Raw genomic sequence first — 23,296 nt, 5'->3', positions numbered from 1 at the left:
GATGTTATGGAGGACAAAAATTGCTATGAAAGCATTGAGACTGATGAAGATGGAAATGGTGTGCTCTCCTAGGATGCATGGTGGACTTATGTCCTCAATATAAGATATCATGTGCTTGCAAGGAAGGCGACTATGCTGCATACTTTTTTCCGCCAACAACAGCCATGGACTTGTATGCTGGCATCCATGTGTGTCAACATGAGGACTTGTGCTTATGGTCATTGGACTACTGATCATTGGGAGGTTGTCATTGGCAGATTTGTAGGGAAGATACCTGGCTGTCCTTTCTCTACTGCTGTGATACTTGACTGGAAACAAGTACTTTCTAAGGTCAAATGGGCTCCTGATAATTGCTCGGAAACAAACTCAATGAGGAAAGAAAGTATTCATTGGAGTGCCATCTTTGACATTCCGCTCGCTCTACAGGAACCTGTTCAGGCATACAATCTCATGAAATTGGGAATTAGATACATACATGATGTGGTAGATGATCAGGGATATGTCTTATCTTTTCCTCAGGCCACTGCATCCTATGCATTGGGAATGCATCATAGGTCTATATGGAAGAAAATTGCTGATTTATTACATCCTTTTCTACCTGTTCCTCCTGTGGCTGACACAGACAGGCTTACGGATTGGCAATTGCAACCCTCTGCTACATGCACTCATCCTGTTCCTCTTCGTGCCTTAACCTCCATCAAAGCCTATAGGCTTCTTCAGCCTGCTCCATGGATTCAGCAATATGCTAATTCTCTGTGGCATATAAGGAAGCCCCTCTCATGGTGGCGGAAGAACCCCTCTCATGGTGGCAGAAGAATCTCAGGATGTTATGGAAGTGTAAAATGCCATTGAAACAAAGGCTTTTTCTTTGGAGATGTATGACAGGTACCTTGTCAGTGGGGGTCACACGCACACACGCTCGCACACACGTACACATGAGCATACTTGTACAGCGGTACATTGCAGGTTAATGTTGTACACTGTCATATGGATATCATGAACTACATGAAGACAAGTACAACATTTATACATATTTGGAAAACTAGTATCGTGATTTGTTATGTATGCACACTTTTGGGTGTGCTATTGGCCTCTAAAACCTTCATAACGATGAATCTAGTGATCAATGCTGAATGGCTGTTTCCTTGAAGCATTTTTGGGCTACGATTCATGCTTTGCAACGTGTTGAGGTTGAATGTTCTTCGGAAGCTTAACATGTTTGGATAGCTTGTAATAATATTTTGAACAATAAATTTTTGTTGGCTGTTAAATGTGTAGAGGTTGATGTGGAAGATTAACAAGTCAATCATAAAGGAGATGATGCCGATGCAGCCAGTTCATTTTGCTATAGAGAGTTGGTGGACTGTTTGTGTTGTCAACCTCTCATTGGAAGAGTTTCGGGTGAGCAATCGTGTACCTTTCAAGATACGTAAGCTGAAGCCTCAAGTTTTGAGATGGTCATGCTTATGGTGACTTCTTGTGTAAATGGCTCTTTCTACAGAGTGGGAGACATGTCACTTGATGTTTTTTCACATAATTATGTGTCAACTGTAAGAAAGGAACTGACAATTCTTGTCAAATGATGGCTCTTTCTACTGAGTGGGAGACATGTCACTTGATGTTTTTCACACAATTATGTGTCAACTGTAAGAAAGGAACTGACAATTCTTGTCAAATGATGGGTCCTAATAGAATGCATCTTTTGTTTCCACTATGGTTTACCTAAAGGGTTTCTTTTACTCTTGTACAGTTGCAGTGCGAAACTTGGCTGCATATGATAAGCATGTATGTAAAGGGTGCGTGAAAGGCCTTGTCAGTTCAGGATGACATTCTACTTCCAGACTTAGATGCTTCACGTACAGTGCCGCTTGGCCAGGCTGGGACATTGTTTTGCTATTGGGCCCTTTGCATAGTACTTAGTATTGCTTGATTTTCCCCAAAAAACCTACCTGTCCCTGAAAATGCAGCTGGTGGATTCAGCCTCATCCTTAACATCTGTTTGTAAGGAGCTCTAATTTCTCGATAATGTTCGATTTTCCAGCTAGCATATCCTCAGTAAAGTATGAGGTATAAGGAGTTTTGATGTAATAGCAAGTTTGTATATCGTATATGAAATGGTGTTGATTTGGTATTGGTCTCAAACATAAATGGGAGAAAGAGTGGGGCCATAGTAGATGCTGTCCTATCAACCGAGTGGACTGTTGCAATGGATTTTGTCTTTATTTTACTGATTTTTGGTAAGTAAGAGCTCAGCCTCAGTAGATTTGGATATACATTAAGTCCACAATTGCCAACCACTACTGTTACATTCAATTAAGAGTTCTTCCACCCCCCCAGCCCCTGCCCACCCCTGACCCCCAGCAAGAGACTTCTATTAAGTATAACCTGAAAGTACAAAAACCAGGAGTAGCTTCTGTAAACTTCCAAAGGAAAGCTACAAATAATCTGGAAAAATACTAGAATGGTGTGGCCAATCAGGAGTCTAGAAAGGCCTGTAGATGGATGTGTGTTAGAATAACAATCCATGGCTCGCTCGCTCATAAAAATGCTCCCCTAGCCTAAGCAGGGCCCTTTGTGGCCTCTGTAGCTGAATCTGCCATGCTGTGAGACTGGCATAATTTCCCATGCAGAATCTATGAAGGAATGGGGTCTAAAGATGGAAAGTGGTACTGAATTCAGGTATGTGGCCCAAGGGGTCCTTGTCAAACTAAAGAGTGCATTGTTTGTGTCCGATCTTCCATAAAAAATTTGCAGTCTTGTGCCATGCAATGGATCCCCATGTGATGAGAGTGTATGTCACTCTCATCCACCAAGAAAGTAGTGCAATGAAATTCTCTAGGCCTCCATACGATGCCATAAGCAATGCTGAGTGAACTCTATCTCTACTAGGCATCATGGTCATCGACCATCTACAAGGATGCGTCAATTTTATGAGCAAAAACCTATGAGCAGGTTTATCCGAGCGTGTTTTTCAATAGATTTTTAAAAAAAAGTATTTCTTTAGGAAACATGGTTTTTACACTTTTATTTTCACTAGAAGTAGATCCCTTTATCATAAAAATATACAGACTAGTCACTCATTCATTTTTACACAACATAATTTTCTTATTTATAGACATCCCTTTGTATCCCTGTTATTACCTTAAAAATGTGTTGAAAAATATTTCCTTTAAGAAACATCCCTCATAATCACTCTCAATGTAATAATACTATACATATTTAATTACTTATGAACACATTTATATCGTATGGCAATATCTTTCTAGTGTTTTTATAGCATAAATAACAAGATATTTATGGACATGTTTCTAAAGAAGTTTAAATTACTATAAATAAGTATTAACTTGGTCTTATATATCACTCTCATAAAATACATGTAATATTTAATACTATATATGCAATATTTTTCGAAATATAACCCCATAAATGTGCTCAAATGGGGTGTTCCAATCAATTTGAGTGGTTGAATGACTATATTTGGACATTGGATGTGAAAGTTATGTCACTTTTAAAAGTGCTATCCAAGGTAGTTTCGCCAGCGAAACTACCTTGGAAGACCTACTTCGATCCAGGCTATCAAGAGGGACCGCCTGATGGAGCTCTATCCTTTGAATGCTCTGTCCTTGTATCCAGTAAGCTGGAGAGACCTCATCAATCTGGAACGCATGACCTCCCTCAATCAGCCAGGCCACCATCCCCCAGGTGTAGTCCCTTTGAAGGCTCTGCATGCTGGTCATAATTTTGAGGGCTCCTATCCAGATCCTCACCGCGCTACGACAGCTCAGAAGGCAGTGAAGGATCATCTCCAGAACTCCAACAGAGCAGTAGTGGCATTGCCCCTTCACCCGCATCTGCTCCAACCATGGGCCTATGGGCAAGCCTCTGTGGGCAGCCAGCCAGCAGAAGTAGGAAATCTTCCTCAGCCGTCCAAAACCTGGAACGGACCTCCTGAGGCACCCTCTTGGCCACCCATGTAGGCTATCTCATGGGCTATCCATAGATGCCACTTATACCTTGGTATGAGCCTTGTAGGCCTAGTTATAGTCGACTATCAGTACAGTTAGTTTATGTACCATCTAGGTCAGTTAGGACACTTAGTCCAGTTAGGGCAGAAAGCCCTAGGGTTTTGTTATGTTGGCTCTCCCTTGAGCCTCCACACTTCAGTTTTGCAGAAATCTATTACAACATCTCTTTTTTCTCCATTGTGCTTCCATTTTTGAGCTTCCATTGTTTCCAACACCCAACAGTGGTATCAAAGTAGGTCGGGAATCCATTCCCTCAGCCATTGACAGCTATCCCAAGCTGTTTGGCAGCCTCTGGAGCCCTCATTCTTGCTGGTCTTGCTAGTTTTCACACTTCCATGAGTGTTTGAGACCTTTCCAAGCAATTTAGTCACGAAAGATGTCATTCTGACGCGAGAAGATTGCATTTTGGAGCAGCTACCGTGAAGGAGATGGATTTTGGAGCAAATCTGAGCAATTTCTACAGCAAAAACCTAAAATTTGGAGCAAATCTGAGCAATTTCTGCAGCAAAAACCTAATTATACGGACCTGTCAGAAAATCTGTATAGCCGTACAGACCTGTCGGAAAATCCGTACAGCTGTACGGACACTACCAAAAATTGCATCAGAAAATTCGGTACAATTGTGTCAGAAAATTCCATACAACCACATCAAAAATCCGTACTTTGCGTCAGCAAGCATTTACTGCAGTACAAGAGTTGCCTCGGGGTGTGTGACAGTCATTTTTAGGTTTCTCAGCATTTCGGAGCTGCCTTGATTTGCATACCCGCATTGGAGCTGCCTCAAGCTGCGTGCCGACATTTCGAGCCATTTGGAGCTGCTGAATTGATCCGGAGACTTCTCTTGGAGCCCTTCCCTCCTCATTTGGCATCCCTTTGCCTCGGGCTGCGAGCTTCTCTCCATTGGATCTCTTTCACTCCATTTCTACGTGCTCTCCTTCTCGTGGAAGCACTTCTTTTGCTGTAATTCTCATTTCCATTTCCAGCCCTCCTTTGCTCGCATTCAGGGCCTTTCATTGCTGTCCTTTTAGGCTACATCATTGGGTAAGCCGTTGTTGCATTGGATTTTTCCAATTTCTGCTTCATTTGCATTTTGGAAAGGCCTCGTGTTGCCTTTGGGGATTTTTCTTGCAACAGATACACCTTGGGACAGCAGAGTCTTTTGCAGACATAAGCTTTGAAGCTTGGGAAGTTTTTTTGGCACTTGATTCTGAGATGTTGCCTTTCTCTCATTTGCTTTGCTAGTTGGTGCATTTGCCTTGTATTTCAGCACCATGTCTGGTGGCAAAGATTATTTGTTTGGGCTGATTGGGGCCGATCACAAGCTTGATGGCACCAATTACCCCATGTGGTCATACATGATGGGACATGTTTTGGTTGCCAAGAATCTATGGCATATTGTTTCAGGTTTTGAGGTCAGGCCTACACGCACTGTTACTGGTGCTACACTTGTAGCCTCTGCTTCTTCAGGTGATATTTCTACTACTACAGCCAGGACTCCTGCACCTCCTGCTCCAGGTGCTTTGCCTCCTTCACAGGAGCGAATTCAGTGGAATGGTCGTGATGCCAAAGCACATGCCTTCATTGCTCTTTCAGTGAACGGGTTATTATCCCTCATATTCGGTCTTGCAAGACAGCTAAGTAAGCATGGGATCAGCTTGCATCTTTGTATCAGGTGCTGAATGAGGCGAGGGTTGCCTATCTCCGCAGGAAGTTGAAAGATTTAAAGCTTGATGAGGGTGGTAACATGGATGCCTATCTCACTAATGTGAAGGATTTGAAAGAGCAGTTGGCCAACATTGATGAGATTATGCCTGATTCTTAGCTGGTTTCTAATACCCTTGATGGGTTGCCTGATTCATATCAAGGCTTTGCTACTACATTGAGGTTGGTTGCAGGGGGTGATGCCAATCATTTCTCATTTGACCAGCCAATCATATCTCATTTGACCAGCTTGTTGCTCTTCTTCTTCAGGAGGAGCAAAGTCGTGTGAATTGCAATGCTACTATGGCTAGTGATCAAGCATTTGTTGCCCATCATAAACATAAAGGTAAAGGCAAGGTTTCTGCTGGAAAGCCCTCTCATTCCCATGCTAATCATTCCCATGGTGCCTCTTCATGAGTCCGTTAATTTCGCACAAGACCACCATTGGGCTTTCTTGGTTACATGTCAGTATAATCCTGATGTTCATGATGCTTGTATGGCAGTTTCAGATGTTCGTGATGCCTGGTTCTTTGATAGTGGTGCTAGCAAGCACATCACTTCTGCAGGAAGTTATTCAGCTCATTGGAGCTTACATCTAAGGGGGGCAGTGTCACATGTGCCAATAATGCATCATAACCATGAAAAGGTATCGGGCAAGTTGCTCGTACTTCTGTCTTTGGTGGTATTGTCACTCTAGAGCATGTGCTTTATGTTCCAGGCATTCGTAAGAACCTCATTTCTATTTCAGCCATTGCTACATGTGGCTTTCAGGTTATTTTTGATAGTGTGAGGTGTACAGTGTATGCTGTTACACATGCCTCCACCCTGGTTTTGACTGGCACATTGTCTAGCGGTCTTTACAGACTTGATGCTTATGACAGATGTTCAGATGATGATGCTGCACTTGCCGATGCACATGCCTTTGCTATTGATTCTACCATGGCAGATACTCATTTGTGGCATGAGAGGTTTGGACACCTCAATTTTGGAGCCCTAGTGAAGTTCATATAAGGAAGATATGGTTGTGGATCTTCCCAAAATGCATATGCCTACCAAACATGTTTGTGAACCATGCTTACTTGGTAAGATGCACCGTGCTACGTTTCCCAAGGATGGGAGTGTTGGTGCTTCACGTAAGCTTTATCTGGTTCATAGTGATGTTTGTGAACCCATGAGGGTTGTAGCTCTTGGGGGGTTCTACTATTTTGTTACTTTTATTTATGATTTCACCAGGTACACTTGGATTTTCGCATTGAAATCCAAGTCTGATGTTTCTTCATGCTTCAAGCACTTTATTGCCTTGGCTGAGAATGAGAGTGGGCTGCACATTGCTCACATTAATACAGACAGGAGAGGTGAATACATGTCGAAGGAGTCTGCTGTGTTTTTGGCTTCCCGTGGCGTTAATCATCGATGCACGGTGCCTTATACTCCTCAACAGAATCCCGTGGCTCAGCGGAAGAATAGATCAACGATGGAAATGGCCAGATGCATGTTGAAAGGCAAACATTTGCCTAATAAGTTGTGGTTGGATGCGGTCATGTGTGCAAATTACATCTTGAATAGATGTCCTACAAAGGCATTGCATACTATCACACCTTATGAGGCTTGGACGGGGCAAGCCTCGCATTTCCCACATGAGGACTTTTGGATGCTTAGCTTATGCTCACGTGCCTTCACAAAGACGCACTAAGTTGGATGATAAAGCTGTTAAATGCATTTTTCTTGGGTATAGTTTAGAGAGCAGGCGCTATAAGCTATATCAGCCCCACACGGGCAAGTGTTTTGTCAGTTGGGATGTTGTGTTTGATGAATCTTCCACTATGCCTTTGCTGGACTGTCAAAAACAGCCCGATGTTGATGCCACTATGCCTTTGCTGGACTGTCAAAAACAGCCCGATGTTGATGCCCCAGACATATTTGACAGCTTGATGCCTTTGTTTCCATCTAATGCTCGGGATGATGTTCCATCTAAGGTTGTCCCTCCTCCATCTGTTGGTCATTTACAGCCACATGTGCATGCAGAAATTCAGCCTGATATGCCTATCATTGATGAGGATCATTTGCACAAGGCTCTTAACCAGGAAAGAGCAGAAATTCAGGAGCCTAAACAAGTACCCCGTTGGCTCCTTGACATATTAAAAGACAGCAAACAAGACACTCCTCTGCTAGCCCGTACGAGAGCAGCTGTCCAGAGAGAGGAAGGAGGAATCCTCCGAAGAGTGCTTCTGAAACTGGCCCATGCTTTCAGTATGGCAACCATGAGAGGGGACGAAGGTAATCTGAGGTGTGCTATGGTGAAAATCCACCTAATACTGCTCATCCAGTCTCCTCCTGAAGAAGGTATGCACGTCTGTATGCTGCTAATAAGAAATGCCTTCCACGGCTCCCGCCCTGGCATAAGTCCCCGCACCACCATCTTGCAGAGTAAAGCTCTGCACTATAAATTTGGATCAATAATATTGAGATCCCCTTCCTGTGTAGGGAGGATGAGTGTCTCCTAAGCCACCCTGGCTAACGCATCTGCTGTGCCATCAAGCCCACTCCAAAGAAAATTTCTAATCGGTCTCCCGAGCTGAGTGATGCAGTCCCTAGAACGGCACCAACATGAACAAACAAACCAGGCCATGGCCAAGAGGACCTAGTTAACCACCACAACTCTAGAGGCAAGATCCAACTTGGCTGACCTCCAAAAAAGGAGGTTCCTCTTGATGCTCTCCAACACAGGAGCACACTGCTGCGTGGAAGAAATATCCAAGCCGACTTGGCAGCCCAAATACCTGACAGGCACACCCCTCAGAACCCAAGTGAATCCTATGTCAAGCCCCCAAATTGGAGTGTCCTCATCATTGATCCAAAAGCCATTGGATTTATGCCAATTTATCTGCGGCCCCGCCGCCAAGCAAAATAAATCCCATGCTGTCTTGAAAGAAGTGAGCGTCTCTGGTGTGGCATCCAAGTAAACTACTGTGTCATCTGCCAACTCACTGTCAAGTAGCTCCTCTTCCCTTCTGATGGGAAGTCTCAGCCCAAAGATGTTAGCTTGAGATCTAACATAGATACTCATAGCTTCAGCCACGAATAAAAAAAGAAAAGGAGCAAGGGGGCATCCCTGACGGACTGATCTGGAAATCTGAAATCTCTCACTCTTACCCCACCAATAAGTACCTGGCTGTGGGCTGATCTGTACAAAGAGGAAACACCTCTGATCCAAGCATCAGTAAAGCCAAAACGTAGAAGGGTGCCCTCCAAAAAACCCCAATTTACTCTGTCATAAGCTTTCTCAAAATCCAAGAGTAGAATGGCGAGATTCTGGCCGCTCTACATGGCCCACTCTGAAGCTTCCCAAAAAGGGAAAATGTTATCAAAAATACTTCTGCCATGCACAAATCCTGTCTGAGTGTCATGAATAAGATTTGGGAGAAGGGGCTGCAATCGAAGGCTGATTGTCTTGGCCAGAATCTTGTAACATGTCCCCAAAAGTGTGATAGGCCTCCACTAGGACACTAAATTTCTGCAACCTCCTTTCGGGATAAGGTGGATGAGACCCTCTGTGAGCGTCCCGAGCATCTCGCCAGAGTCCCAAATGCCCTACAGGGCTGATGTAATGTAGTCTCCAATCATATCCCGAAATGCAATGAAAAAAGAAGGGGTGAGGTCATCCAAACTTGGGCACTTGCCCTTGTGAAGGGCTGAAAGTGCAGTCTTGAACTCTGTGTTGGTGAAAGGTGCATCAAGCAAAACATGCATATCTGGTCTCACCAACGAGGGGATGCTCTGCCAAATAACCTGTCCAGCATCCTCTCTATCCCGTGTGTAAGGATCTGCAGTAAGAAGGGCGGCATAAAAATCTGAAGCTATGCGCATGACATCATCTGGATCTGTCTGTAAAACCCCATGTGAGTCAATAAGCTGGGATACACTCTCTCTACTATTTCTAGGGCCAAGAGTAGAGAAAAAGTGTTTATTGACTCTGCCACCCATCTGAATCCAAAACGACTCCCGTGCATGTTGAAAGGCATACTCTGCTCTCTGATCAGGCAATATCTGCTGATGAGCCCTTGCTGCAGCAAGGCGCTCCTGAATCCAAGCATCTAAAGGCCGTTTCTGCTCTTCCCTCTGCAAAGCTACCAACTGCTGGTGAACACCAATCTCACGTCTGAGAATATCTCATCTCCTAGTACAAGCAACTGAGTGGTAGAAGTCACTAATACCAGAAAGGGAAGTAGCTACATGTGATGGATTGGCTGAAGGAATATCCATCGCCAATCGAGGTGAGGGGGCCAACTCGGACACTTTTGAGGCTCCGTCTGCCCCAAAAAATGCTGCGGGAGATGGAAGAGGGGGAGACAGGAAGAAGGAAAAAGAATGCGGGGGGTAGGGAGCGGGGAAGAGGGAGGGCTGAGGGAGGAGCGGGGGGAGGGAGTGGGGTAGAGGGAGCAGGGGAGCAAGGAAGGGGGAGCGGGGCTGAGAGGGGAGGGGGCAGCTGATCGGGAGAGGATAGAAGGGGGTAGAGGAGAGGGAGGTAGAGGCGGGGGGGGAAAGGCGGGGGTAGGGAGCGGGTAGAGGAGAGGGGTGTAGAGGCGGGGGGGAGGGTAGAGGTGGGGCAAGGGTAGGGGGAGGGTAGAGGCGGGGGGAAGGGTAGAGGCGGGGGTGAGGGGAGCGGGGTAGAGGGAGCGGGGGAGCAAGGAAGGGGGAGCGGGCTAAGAGGGGAGGTGGCGGGCGGGCTGAGAGGGAGAGGAGGGGAGGTGGCGGGCGGGTTGAGAGGGGAGGGGGCGGGCTGAGAGGGAGAGGAGGGGAGGGGGCGAGCTGAGAGGAGACGGGGCAGGCTGAGAGGGAGAAAGAACGAAAGAAATTTTATATGAGTCTTCGGAAGACCAATGGGTCTATGAGACTGAAAGAAAACCTGACACAAATCACAGTAAGGGTGGAGCTACTGAAACGAGCATCATCACCCATGCTGAATCCTAAGTCTAATCATACATAATCAAATCAAATACATCTGGATGTAACAATGAAAAGAAAAGGACTGGAGCGGAGCGGAATCCTCCGTATGTCATGTCGCCCTAGCTGGTGCATAGCCGGTGATGGGACGCTAGTGCCTATCAAGGGGTGTTGTACGTCTCGATCTCCTGGACGAGGCTCGACGCAAGACCAGAGCCACTGTGACTCTCGTGGGACATATCCCGGGTCTAAATAATGAGACGAGAGGTCTCCCAGAGTGATCTGTGTGTCCCCTCGATCTCTCGTGTGTCGTGCTGCGATCGTTGGGTCGGGGTCTCTGTCATGTCTGCGGCTAGAGACTGGACGATCAATGTCGCTCAATGGGAAGAACTCTGTGATCCTGCTCTGAGAGGTGTCTGATGATGTGGCCAAGCCTCGTCGCCTGAGTAAGTACTCACTGTGTCGGATCCCCTCGTGAATGAAGGCCGCGAGGCATCTCTGATCTGGGTAGGCGAGGAATCTGGAAAGGAGCCCGGAGCTGTCTCTGAAGAGGTAGTGGTAGCGACCTCGGATCTTGTAGTACAACACTGGGCACCTAAAAATAAAATGCTCCTCCGACTGGACCACCTGACAGTCGCACAATATGCGTAAGCGATGCTCCCTTGGAATCCCCTCTGCTCTGCTTCTCTCTATGCGGAGGCGGTGTGATGATACCCGAAACTGTCCAATGGAGATCCGTAGTGAGTGAGGCATATGAAGCTCAGTGTACTCCGGTGGTGTGATGAATCCCTCCTCCGAAATACGAAGACAGTAATCTCTATAGAAACTCAGCTTCACTGAAAGCTCTCTCGGCTCCAACCAGGTCCTAAAGGTGTGTAGCTGCAAGAGATCCTCACGAATGACCTGGTTGGTGTGTGGCCCGATTGGGATGGTGGGTGGGAGTACCGGAGGGGCATCTTAACTGTACTGAAAAGGAGGTATCCTATCAATGTGGAACCCTAGTCTCACAAACCATTTGTGAGTCCGTGCATACCAGCATCGCTCGTCTCCCTCTGCTGCCAACCTCATGGAGGAATCGAGAGCCAACCATGGCAACCTCTGCCTCCCTGATGTGCAGTCCCCATATGATCTAACCCTGTGTAGATATATAATGGTCTGAAAGGCTGCATCTAGCTAGAGTGGAGAAGCACCAAACTCGGCTTGAATGATGTGATGTGGTATAGACGGTTTTCCTTGGATCATCCGTGAGAGCATGAGGATCTGCAGGCGCTCCACCCGTGTCCACTCTATCTCTGACATGTCAAGCCCCCAACAAGGGCTGCCATACATACCGGCTGGTTGGACCAAGGAGTCGAAGAGAAGAGCCTTGGTCCGAGGGTCCTGGAAGTGGGAGTGGAAGCATTGTCTCTCTAGCCGAGCCAGTGAGGCGTATCCCTTGCTCAGTCTGGCCTGCATCGCTGGTCTCATCGTGAAGGTCGGGCTAGAGAAGATGACCCCCAAGTAAGTGTATGAGGATACGATCTCAATTGGTGACCCACCAAAAGTAAAAGTAAACTGCTTTTGTTGCATGTTTGCTCGAGAGGTGTTAAAGATCATGACCTTGGTCTTGCCAAGGTTGACCTCCAAATCATGGGATAAACAAAAAGCCTGCAGTGCATCCAGGTGCCGCTGGAGCCCCTCGGGTGTGGACGACAAGAGTGCCACGTCATCTGCATAAAGAAGAATCTTGATGATGATCTTGGCAAGTGAGCAACCGGTCCCTCCGAACGCCCCCATGAAAGTCTCAAGCTCATCGATGTAGAGGCCAAACAGGGTCAGTGAGAAGAGACAACCCTGTTTGACTCCTATGGTACTCAAGATCTCATATGTCCAACCTGTGCCTGTTCGAACTCGGCCTGAGACTCTCTCATACAATGCCATGACTGCCCAAATGATCTCCTGATCGAATCCTAGTGTCTGTAGGTGTGTGATGAGATGAGCTCGAGGTATTGTGTCAAAGGCTTTGCGGAAATCCACAAAGCAGCAATATACCCTCTCCTTCCCTGATCTGGTTCCTCAATGACACTCCTGAGTGTGAGTATGTGATCCATAGTCCCATGGTCTCGCCTGGGCCTGATCCTTTGCTCTAAGCCCTCTCATCTCTGCGAACAGGTTGACCGATGCATCTAATACAGCTGCATAGATCTTGGACATCACATGTCCAATCATGATAGTCCTTTAGTTACTCGGGTCCATGGGATCCCCTGCCTTGTGGATGGGGGTGATGGTGTTGAGTGTCCAGGTGCAGGGTAAGCCAAGGCAAACAGCGTCATTGAATAGCTTTGCTAGGATCGGGGCTAACGTGTCGATCCCATATGCGATAAACTCAGTGCATAGCCCCTTGTGATCCTTAGCTCGGCCATTGTGCAGTTTCAATTTCGCGTCCTTGACTCCCCCTCTGGTGAACAACGTGCAAGTGGTGGGGCGATGTGTGTGTATGAGATCTAGAGTGGGCTGGTGTGAGACATCATAAAGATGGTGTTCATACGTGTGCCAAACTCTCGTGTCGGTGAGGGGTGATGGAGACCTACGCTCAAGGAATCTCCGCCAAAAATCCTTAAGAGTTGTCACTGTACAAGATGTGCAGTAGCTCCTCCTCATCTCGACGAAGAAATGCCTGCTTCTTCGACGTACAAGATGTCGGTACTTGCGTACCGTATCTAGTGTGTTCGGGAGGTGACATTTGGTTTCAAGTCGGAGCTGTCGGCGATAAGCCTTGCACTCCGCATCGTACCAAATGTTGCAGGTTACAGAATCAAGAGGTGGTGGTGTAGCGGAACATGTGGTGTGGGGAAAGATTTGGAGGGCAGCCTCGTGGAGTGTGCGACTAATCAGGGCAGCACGGTCCTCTATGAGTGGTATGTGATCGATGTAGGTTATGAGTCTGTTTAGGCATCCAACGTAGGCCGGTGAGAGGCTGTGATCAGAGTGTATGTCGTGGTAGGTGTCGTGCTTCCTATGTGGTGTGTGTGGTGTGGCTAAGCGTGGGGTGGTGATAGTGAAGAATAGGTATGTGTGATTAGCTCCTAGAGGGAGTGGTGCTACGATGAAGTTGGTGATACATGAAGTGAAGGTAGGGGATCCCATGATGTAATCTACTACATTAGTGCCCCCCCTGTGTGGGAAGCAAGTAAAGCCATCTGAGGAGGGCCATAGGTCAAGCCCGTTGTAGATGATGAGATATCATGCATCGTGCCCAGATCAAGGAGCACGTGTCCATATGGTGTAATAGGCCTATGTCGGTCCAATAAGGTCTTGGTCATACTTGCTCCGCCGTCTAGGTCCATGTCTGGTAGCATGATAGAGTCATCTCGAAAGTCTAGGAGTGGTGCCTGGCGCATGCTCGTCCTAGCGTTGAAGTCCCCAACAAGGAGAACTTCCCGGCGCACTGAAATGTCTGGGATACCCTGATGTAAGGGTGCATATGGCGATGTCTCACCCTCCTCTCGTGCCACTCTGGCGAAGTGGGATGTGTCTAGCGGGAAGTAGCATATTGCTATGAAAAGGTCACGGGTGTTTGTGCGTCGGAACCGGTTCCACATGAATCGGGAGTGTGCATCCTTCCTCTCAATGGAGATGGCTCTAGCGAGGGAAGACCTATACAATACTGCAACCCTGCTGAGATCCCCAGACGACTCCTATATCCCTTGTCTCATCCGGGGAGGGGGAGGGGCTGAGGGCAAGGGAGGGGACTGAGGGAGGGGCTGAAGGAGAGGGGGCAGCAAGGGAGCGGGGAGGAGCAACAGCTCAAAGAACCTAACAGACCGCAAATTGCAGATCTTAAAATTGATTTGCAGCAGATATTTGCTATGTCTGATCTTGGTCTTCTGCACTACTATTTGGGCATTCAATTTGCTAGCAATGAGGGGGGCATTTTGATGTCACAATCCAGGTACATTGGACAGCTTTTGCAGTGTTTTCAGTTTGAGGATTGTAAGCTAGTATCCACACCATTAGAGACTGGTTTTCACTTATCTTCTAAGGATGGCAGCGGTACATGTGATGTCACTCTCTATCAGCAGGCAGTTGGTTGTTTGATTTACCTATGCCATACAAGACTTGATTTATAGTATGTTGTCTCAGAGTTGAGTGGATATATGCACAACCCATCTATGCACCCCATTGGCATGCCGTGAAGCGTGTTTTCAGATATCTTAAAGGCACTCTGCATTTAGGCCTTCTTTATGGGGCTGATACTTCACTAGTCATGCATGGATTCATTGATAGTGATTGGGCTAGTTGTTCTGACACTCGTGTGTCACATAGTGGCAACTGTGTAATGCTTGGTACTTCATGTGTTTCTTGGTTCAGCAAGAAGCAGAGTATAGTTGCTATTTCTAGCTGTGAAGCTGAGTACAGAGCGGCTTTTACAGCTACAGTGGAGTGTGTTTGGCTTCGGAAGCTACTTGCAGATCTTTGTGCATGTCAGACTGCTCCTACCGTCATCTTCACTGATAGTCAGAGTACTTTGGCTGTCGCACGAAATCTGGTTTTCCATGCTCGCACAAAGCACATTGAGGTTCACTATCACTATGTCAGAGCGCGATTATCAGCAGGTGATATTGAGTTGTCTTCTGTTCCCACTGAAGACAACTTGGCATATCTTTTTACGAAGGCTCTACCTCGACCTAAGTTTGAGGCTTTTCGGCAAGCTTTAAACTTAGTACCTTTTGTCACTTGATCTGTTGTACTCTGTACAGTCATAGGTTGTTATATCCTATGAGACGAACATGTGCAACCATGACACTAGATATTTAGGTATCCTAAGCCATGTCCAGGATACTTCAGTGCATACCATGGAGGGGGATTCGTAGGCTATCTCATGGGCTATCCATAGATGCCACTTATACCTTGGTATGAGCCTTGTAGGCCTAGTTATAGTCAGTTAGGACTATTGGTACAGTTAGTTTATGTACCATCTACGTCAGTTAAGACACTTAGTCCAGTTAGGGCAGTTAGTCCTAGGGTTTTGTTATGATGTCTCTCCCTTGAGTCTCCACACTTCAGTTTTGCAGAAATCTATCACAACATCTCGTTTTTCTCCATTGTGCTTCCATTTTTGAGCTTCCATTGCTTCCAACACCCAACAACCCAACCCCTCGAAGGGTCCATGTTGAAGAGTCCATCTGAAGCCTCCTGTGAATCCGAGTGGTATAGGAAAAAAAGGGCACCTTGTCCACTTGCTTGGTGAGGCCGATCCTGGAAAGCCAAAACCACTCTCCCGGATCCCACTGGACATCCCTCAGGGGTCTACCTTTCCAAAGCCAGAGGCGCCATCTGGGGGCATCTTGCTCTGGGATGCTGGGGGGATTAATGTGCCCAATCTTCCCACCAATCTGATCATTTTATGTAGAAAAAGTGAAATTGTGGTTGCCAATGTGCAATGCCCAGAGTGGATATGGAGTCCCTCCCACCAAGACTCAGAGATGGCGAAGTCAATCTCCCTCATCCGCTGCATCGCCCCTCGCATATGTGCTTCTCCATGGGTAATCTACTCCATCTGCCAAAGGAGCAAGCCGGGCCATTGTCCCACTGTGCCCATCCAATGTGAGTACGCTGTCCGCGAGCATGCGTCCATCCTCATCCCTGATCTCCGAGTGCCAAGTGAGGGGCTGACGCTCGAACTCCTCTCTGTAACAGGGCTGAGCACAAATGAGGTCTCATGTTAATCTTTGCCAGACCCTATGGAGGCTCATCATCATGGGGGAACCCTTCCCCGTAAGGAAGACCTCTAAGAAAATCCATCTATGTGAGTGATGCCACTATCCTCTACTGCATGGGGTGTTCTTGAGAAGCCCTTGCTGTAAAAGGAGCTTTTAGGGCTCTGCACCAGGGGTGAGGCCGCACACAACCAACTTGCCCAAGAGGGCTCTACTCTGCATCTCCGGATCAATGTTAGCCAAGCCTCCCAATGTCTACGGCACGATCCCCATCTGCCAAGTGACCCGGGCTTTGGTGTTCCTCGTGCCGTCCAAAGGAATTCCGAACCAGATGTCAGAGCTATCCAATGCACCCTCTGTGAAAGCGCCAACAAGAGGCAATGTACCAGGCCGTGGTAAGAAGGACTTGGTTTCCTACTAAGGCACAGCCTCCTAGGGAGAGTTTGGCCGATCTCCAATAGAGAAGCTTGCGCCGAATACTATCAAGAACGAGGGTGATTTGCTGCTCTGTTGTAATATCAATACCCACTTGGCACCGGTCTGGCCCCGTGGTATCCAGTGCAAGCCAAAGGCATTTCTCAAAGCTTGTGAAGAAACCGATGGATTTTGTCCAATTGATCCGTGTCCCCGAGGCCTCACAATAAATAGTGAAGGCTCCCGGAACTCTCTCCAAGCTCACCACGGTGCCCTCTACATATAAGGCTGTGTCTGCAAACTCGGAATCTAACAGCTTCTTCTATCCGATTGGGAGCCTCAACCCTGTGAGGCCCGCCACCCACGATCTCAAGACGTAGCCCAATGCCTCCACCACAAAAATGAAAAGATAGGGAGCTAGGGGGCAGCCCTGGCGGAGCGAGTGAGAGAGAGAAAAGGCCTCATCCACATGTCCACGGATAAGCATTCGACTAGAGCTCCCTATATATAGCACGAAGAAATCTATTTGTCCGAGAAACCCAATCTCTGCATAGTGCCCTTTAGGAAAGACCACTCCACCCTGTCGTAAGCCCTCGCAAAATCCAAGAGAAGGATGGCCAAAGGCTGTGACTCCTCCATGGCCCAATCCACAGCCTCCCTGAACATGAAAATGTTGTCCAGGAGGCTATGCTCACAACTCCTACGAGACTACTGGCGGAACATGGTCCCAGACTACCTCTCGGACCACAAGGCAAGTTGGAGTCACCCTCTCTGCCTGAAAGAGCTGGCTGTAGAAATCGGTGGTCAGCTCTAAAATCTCATGTGGATCAGTGTGCAAGATGCCTCGCGGATCCTGTAATCGCTGTAGCTGCGTGCCCTGCCGATCGAGGTCTAGTCCTGTTGAACCCAACAGGCCTGGGTGGATTGGTAGGAAAACTCAACCCGCCAAATCTCTGTGTTCTGGAGCTCAAGATGCGCACTCTCATACCTATCCCTAAGCCACTAGGATCCTTGGTCCTATTCCCTGAGCCTCTCTATGGAAGCGAGGTCTTGTCGCATTCCACGCTTGAGCTCCTGAAGATCCCTCCTCCATCTAAGGGCTTGAGGCTGCAACTCCTCACTACTCCTTTGAATCGCATCTGCCACCCACGAAGCCCAGCTCTTGCAAGGTATTGACTCTGGCTGCTGCTAAATCTCTGCAATACCTAGATGAATCTCCTCATTTTGTAGTAGGTCTTCTGGAATGCGGACCCCCTTTTGGGGAAGCCCACAACATGGCTGATGTAGTTATAATACTACTGGAGAGTGGTTTGACATCGTGGTGCTGCTGGAGAGAGGGGTCCGCATTCCAAAGGACCTACCTAATAGGTCCTTTGGAATGCATACCTCCTTTTGGGGAAGCCCACAACAGGGCTGCTGTAGGTATAATACTGCTGGAGAGTAGTCTGACATCGTTGCTTGCTAGGATCCCTATAGAGCCACCTCTGCGGAGTGCCCAGTCCCCAACTTAGAAGCGATCCAACCTCTCATCATGTCACCTCTAGCCAAATGAGAAGAGAAGGAGCTTTGGCTCTCTCCACAGGTCTCTATCACTGATCGTGAAGATGAATTGCTCCCATGTGCTCCGCTCTGTTGCTGGCATCTCAGAAAAGGGCTTGTCCTCCCCAAACTCCAGATTGTTGAAGTCTCTTGCAACGTTCCAGGAGCCGACATATGGAAGACACTCTGTCAGCCTCCTCCAAAAGCCCGGACGGACTCTCCCATCCTGACTCCCTTCCAAAATGCCCGCCCTGAGCTCACCTTGGTCATAGATAGTTGGGACCACCGCCTTGGATACCGAGATACAAACCCCTCTGCTTTGTCCTATGGCAGGAGACCACACCTCCGGGCCTCTCCCCAAAAGAAGGTGATGGCATCGTCAGATGTCTAATGCTGAAAACATGTGCTCCTGTATCAAAAGGAAGTCCATTGGTCGCCCTACCACTGCCCTCTGCAACTCCTGCCAAAGGATCAGGTACTGCGGCTCACTACGTGCACGATCGTGGAGCCCATGCACGTTCCAACTAACTATGGTCCAACTCATGAGAACGGGGTAGCAGGAAACAAGGCTCTCCTGTGAGTGGGTGCATGTTTCAAAAAAGCTGCCTTTTGTGACTTTGAGGGGGGTTTGGAGGGTGAGTAGTTCGTGTCCGTGCGTCGGCGTACCAGGGTGGACACTGGCTCAATGCCAATCTTCCATGCCCACTGCAACATGAAGGAGACATCCACTTCGAACATCTCAGCACACTTGTGGAATGGCCGCTAGGACAGAGGGGTCTCCAACCAAGGGCTCCTACAATTGCTCCTCCGCGGGTGCCTCTCGATCTTCTCTCCTGCGTCTAGCCCGTTGCGTTCGGCGCTTGAGCCTTCATCCGGCATAGTATGGTTTTATTCCTCGTAGGCACATAAATGACAATATTGCAAATGCCCAGTATATTGGGATTGAGTATGCCAAATATATTGAACAGTATGTTCTCTTGTTGTAAGTAGATATTGCAAAGGCTTTTGACACCATCCAATAGGATTTTATAGCTCAGACCATGCAAGCTTTGGGCTTTGGTCAGAAATTGCAGCATATCATCTTTTGGTTGTATTATGGCAGCAAAGCTGCATGCATCTTGTCGGGGGACACTTCTGAAGCTTGGACACTGCGTTGTGCGACAAATGGATGGAGCAATATCCCTGCGTGCTAAAAGTTGCCCAGATGAAAGAACTCCCAACAAAGCTCTCCACAAGAAGTCCTGTTGTCGGAGTTGAATTTTTGAGCTTCAAATCTGTCTCAATCTTTTCCGCCACCACTTTGTAGTGTGATTCATTTGCCAAAGCTTATTCTCCTTGTGAGAAACCCATGGTGGAGGCAAAAGCCCTTTATATAAAGAAGAGGCAATAATATGTGACAGCCTCAAAGGATGACAAGATGACCCCGGTGAAGAAAGAGTCCAGTCCTGAAGAGGAACCTTAAGCTCCAATGCCAGAACGGGCTGAGCATTCCAGTAATAGTTTTGCCACATGAAGCGGTAATGCATGCTTCTTTGGCATTGCTCCCATACTAGTGGTTTTTTTAGTTTCCTTGGGCAGCATTTGCGAATTTGATTTCCAAATACTACCTTTGGAAAGTTCTTCTGGCTCTTTGGGATACACCCACCCAACCCAGACAGGATTTTGATTTATTTTTCACTTGGATTCATTACTGGGCACTCTGGACTCTATGGAAGGACAGAAATCATAGTCTTTGGTGATCCTACTTTTTCACTTCTCTTTCTTTAAGCACTCTCTGCAGCAATCTTTCTATGATTGCTTGCAAACTAAGTACATAGACTATGCTGGGTATCTGTCATATATTGAGATCTTCTCGTGATGTATTTTCTCACATCCCATTTTTGGGATTGTGATTCTGTAATATAAATCAACAAAATTTTCACCCAAAAAAAAAAAAAGTGTGTGACATAAAGCTTCGAAATTTCCACCCCAAAAAATAAATAAATTTTGTCATCATCTTGAAAGACTCAGACACGCTCTGTGTGTGTGCAACGCCCCTTTCAATCTCGGCAATGGGATGCTTCTTCTCCCTTATCAGGACAGGCTTCCACTTCAGCTCCTGTCCTTCAAAATTGGGTGGGGGTTTTGAAGAAGGGTATTCCCATATGTGATTCTGAAGAAGGGGAGAATGCCATATCTTTTATGGATCATGAAAGCCTGCAACCCATGTAGGCAGAGGCTTTGCCTCTCTGATATCTTGTTTCATACTTATTCTTTCCTGTATATATCTCTTTCATGCATCAAACACTTAAGTGCTTTACATACAATGTACAGAGCCTCTGCAATGTCTCAAAGTGGAGGCTTTTCTGGAATTATGTACATAAAATGCAGCCAGATATTGTTTGTTTGCAAGAGCATAATCAACACTCTAAGGCTGGTCATCATGATCACTTTGGCGGCTATGATATATATTATGCTGGTACCAATACCTACTCAGGGGTATGCATAATGGTCAGTCATGAGCTGGAGCCCCAGTTAGCATTCAATGACAGCAGTGGCCGATGGATAGTCATACAATGTAATGTCAATGGTGACATTTTTGAGCTTGCATCAGTTTATGCCTCCCAGACCTCTGCCATGAGGGCTTCTCTATGGGATTCTTTAAGCAAATATCCATGGAGATCCAATGCATTTATCTGTGGAGATTTTAACAATTCTCCTCTGCTGAGAGATATCACCACTTCAAGATCTCATATGCTTTCATCGGAAAGACAGAAATGGGATAGCATGCTTCTTTCAGTGAAGGCTGAAGATTTATGGCTGCTTCTACAAGGGTCAGTGCCCGGATATACTTTTCATCATAATGCATATACTACATACTGGGCTAGGCTTGACAGATGGTATTTGTTCTATCCACAACAATATGCAGATTTTAGCCTTCATCTCCACATAGATTTCTCTTTAGCTTGTCAGATCATGCCCCATTATGGTTAAATCTGCAATTTGGTATGCCACTGGATGATTTGCCGACTCTCTCCAGCAGATTATTGCATGTTAATCAGGCTTATCTTAGACATCAACATTTCCAGCAAATGATCAGATTTGCAATTCATCCCTTGCTTTTGCATGCTCAGGAGGACATGAATTATGCTTGGGACAGCTTTGTCTCTCGTATACAGAATGTCATTAGGGAGTATGGAACCTGGCACATGGCTACATGGAGGAACGAGGTCAAATGGGCAAAAAGGACAACACAACAGTTGACTGAATTTTCACATTTAAGGCCTCTTTCTGAATCAGAAAATGATTCCCTCTCACAAGCCCGGATCAAACTGACTGATAATGATCAGCGGAAATTGCACAAATGGCAGATTAGAGCAAGAATGAAGCCCCTTATGGATAAGGGCTGCTCATCCAAAGCCTTCTTCTAGGGACTGCATGCCACTCGAAAGAAAAACTCATGTCTAAGGGTAAGGAAGCTAGATGGCTCTTGGACGCACTCCTTCTCTGATCTCCATAAGATGAATGCCAAAATTACTTCCAGACACTGTTCTCTACCCCTAGCTCCCCATCAAATCAAATGACTGATGCGAGGACTGAATTTCTTCAATATGTTTCTGGGATAGTGGAAATGGATGATGCTCTTTTATTTGAGAGACCTTTTACTGATACGGAACTTGATAATGCATTGTCCCATCTCAGCAAATACAAGTCCCCTGGTTGGGATGGTCTTACGGTGGAATTTTATATTTCTTTTTGGGATGATTTGAAAGATGTTCTATTACAAAGCATGGCATAATTAAACTTGTGCCCAAAAAAAATCTCTGTGATCATATGTCAGATTGGAGGCCTATTACTTTGATGCCTGTAGTTTACAAACTCATTGCCAAAATGATCGTGTATAGGCTTCATGGGATACTGAATGCGGGCCTTCATCCTCATCAGTATGGGTTTGTGCCGCGAAGACAAATCTATGACAATATCTCCAATGCATTGACTGCAATTGAATATGCCAAGTACTCGAATCAAGATGTGCTCATATTGCAGGTAGATATTACTAAGGCATTTGACACTGTACAATGGGATTTTATCTCTCAAACCATGACAAAGCTGGGTTTTGGTCCCAAGATAGCAAATGCAATTTATTGGCTTTATTCTGGATCTACTTCCCAGTGCATTCTCGGAAGTCATCTATCTCGGTCATGGATATTGGGTAGATCAATCCGCCGACAGGGCTGCCCCCTTAGTGCTCTTTTCCATGCCATTGCGACTTATCCCCTATTGATGTATCTTGATCATCTTACAAGCACAGGACAGATGACTGGTCTTGAAATCCCTGGGGCTGCATCTTTTTTGGCACAGGCATACGCTGATGATTCCTTCTTTATGCCACAGAACTCTCCTCTGGAAGTCAACATGCTTATGACCACATTATCATTGTATGGATTAGCAGCGGGATTGCATGTCAACTTTGACAAATCCAAATTGCTTCCCCTGAAACAATGTGACTGGCATTCTATTCTTTGGCCTGGTCAGATAGTGCATTCCAAAGATGTAGTCAGGCATTTGGGATATCCTATAGGATGGCATATTACTAGGAAGCAACAGCTAAAATGGATCTTCCAAAGACTTCAACATAAATTGCAATATTGGAAAATTTCTACTGGCCACTTCATGTCAGGCTCAGAATAGTACAGTCTATTGTAATGTCTTATGTGCAGTTCTTTTTGCCTTTGCTACATTGGTCCTCCAGAGATATCTCAGCCGCTGTTACAGAAGACAAAAACTGCTGTGAAAGCATTGAGACTGCTGAAGATGGAAATGGTATGTTCCCCTAGGATGCATGGAGGACTTAATGTTCTAAATATCAGATATCATGTACTTGCAAGGAAGGCGACTATGCTCCATACCTTTTTCCGTCAAAAACAGCCATGGACTTGTATGATAGCATCCATGTGTGTCAACATGAGGACAACTGCTTATGGCCGTTGGACT

General features: G+C 46.6%; 1 protein-coding gene across 8 annotated transcripts in view; it reads left to right on the top strand.

Annotated features, from left to right (window-relative positions):
- LOC147903504 (FAM91 carboxy-terminus protein) overlaps positions 1-23,296 on the top strand; it is a 222,079-nt gene that overhangs the window by 146,010 nt on the left and 52,773 nt on the right. For all 8 annotated transcript variants that reach the window (XM_087399493.1, XM_087399497.1, XM_087399488.1 and 5 more), the window contains exon 8: positions 1,279-1,401. In XM_087399493.1, coding sequence (XP_087255619.1) covers positions 1,279-1,401 — 123 coding nt within the window. The remainder of the gene's footprint in view (positions 1-1,278; positions 1,402-23,296) is intronic.

Source organism: Dipteris shenzhenensis, chromosome 3, assembly GCF_047967505.1.
Source record: "Dipteris shenzhenensis isolate YYH24624 ecotype China chromosome 3, Dip_SZ_1.0, whole genome shotgun sequence".
NCBI lineage: Eukaryota > Viridiplantae > Streptophyta > Polypodiopsida > Gleicheniales > Dipteridaceae > Dipteris > Dipteris shenzhenensis.
Note: the sequence above shows the minus strand (reverse complement) of the source record. Positions and strands in the feature narration are given on the sequence as shown.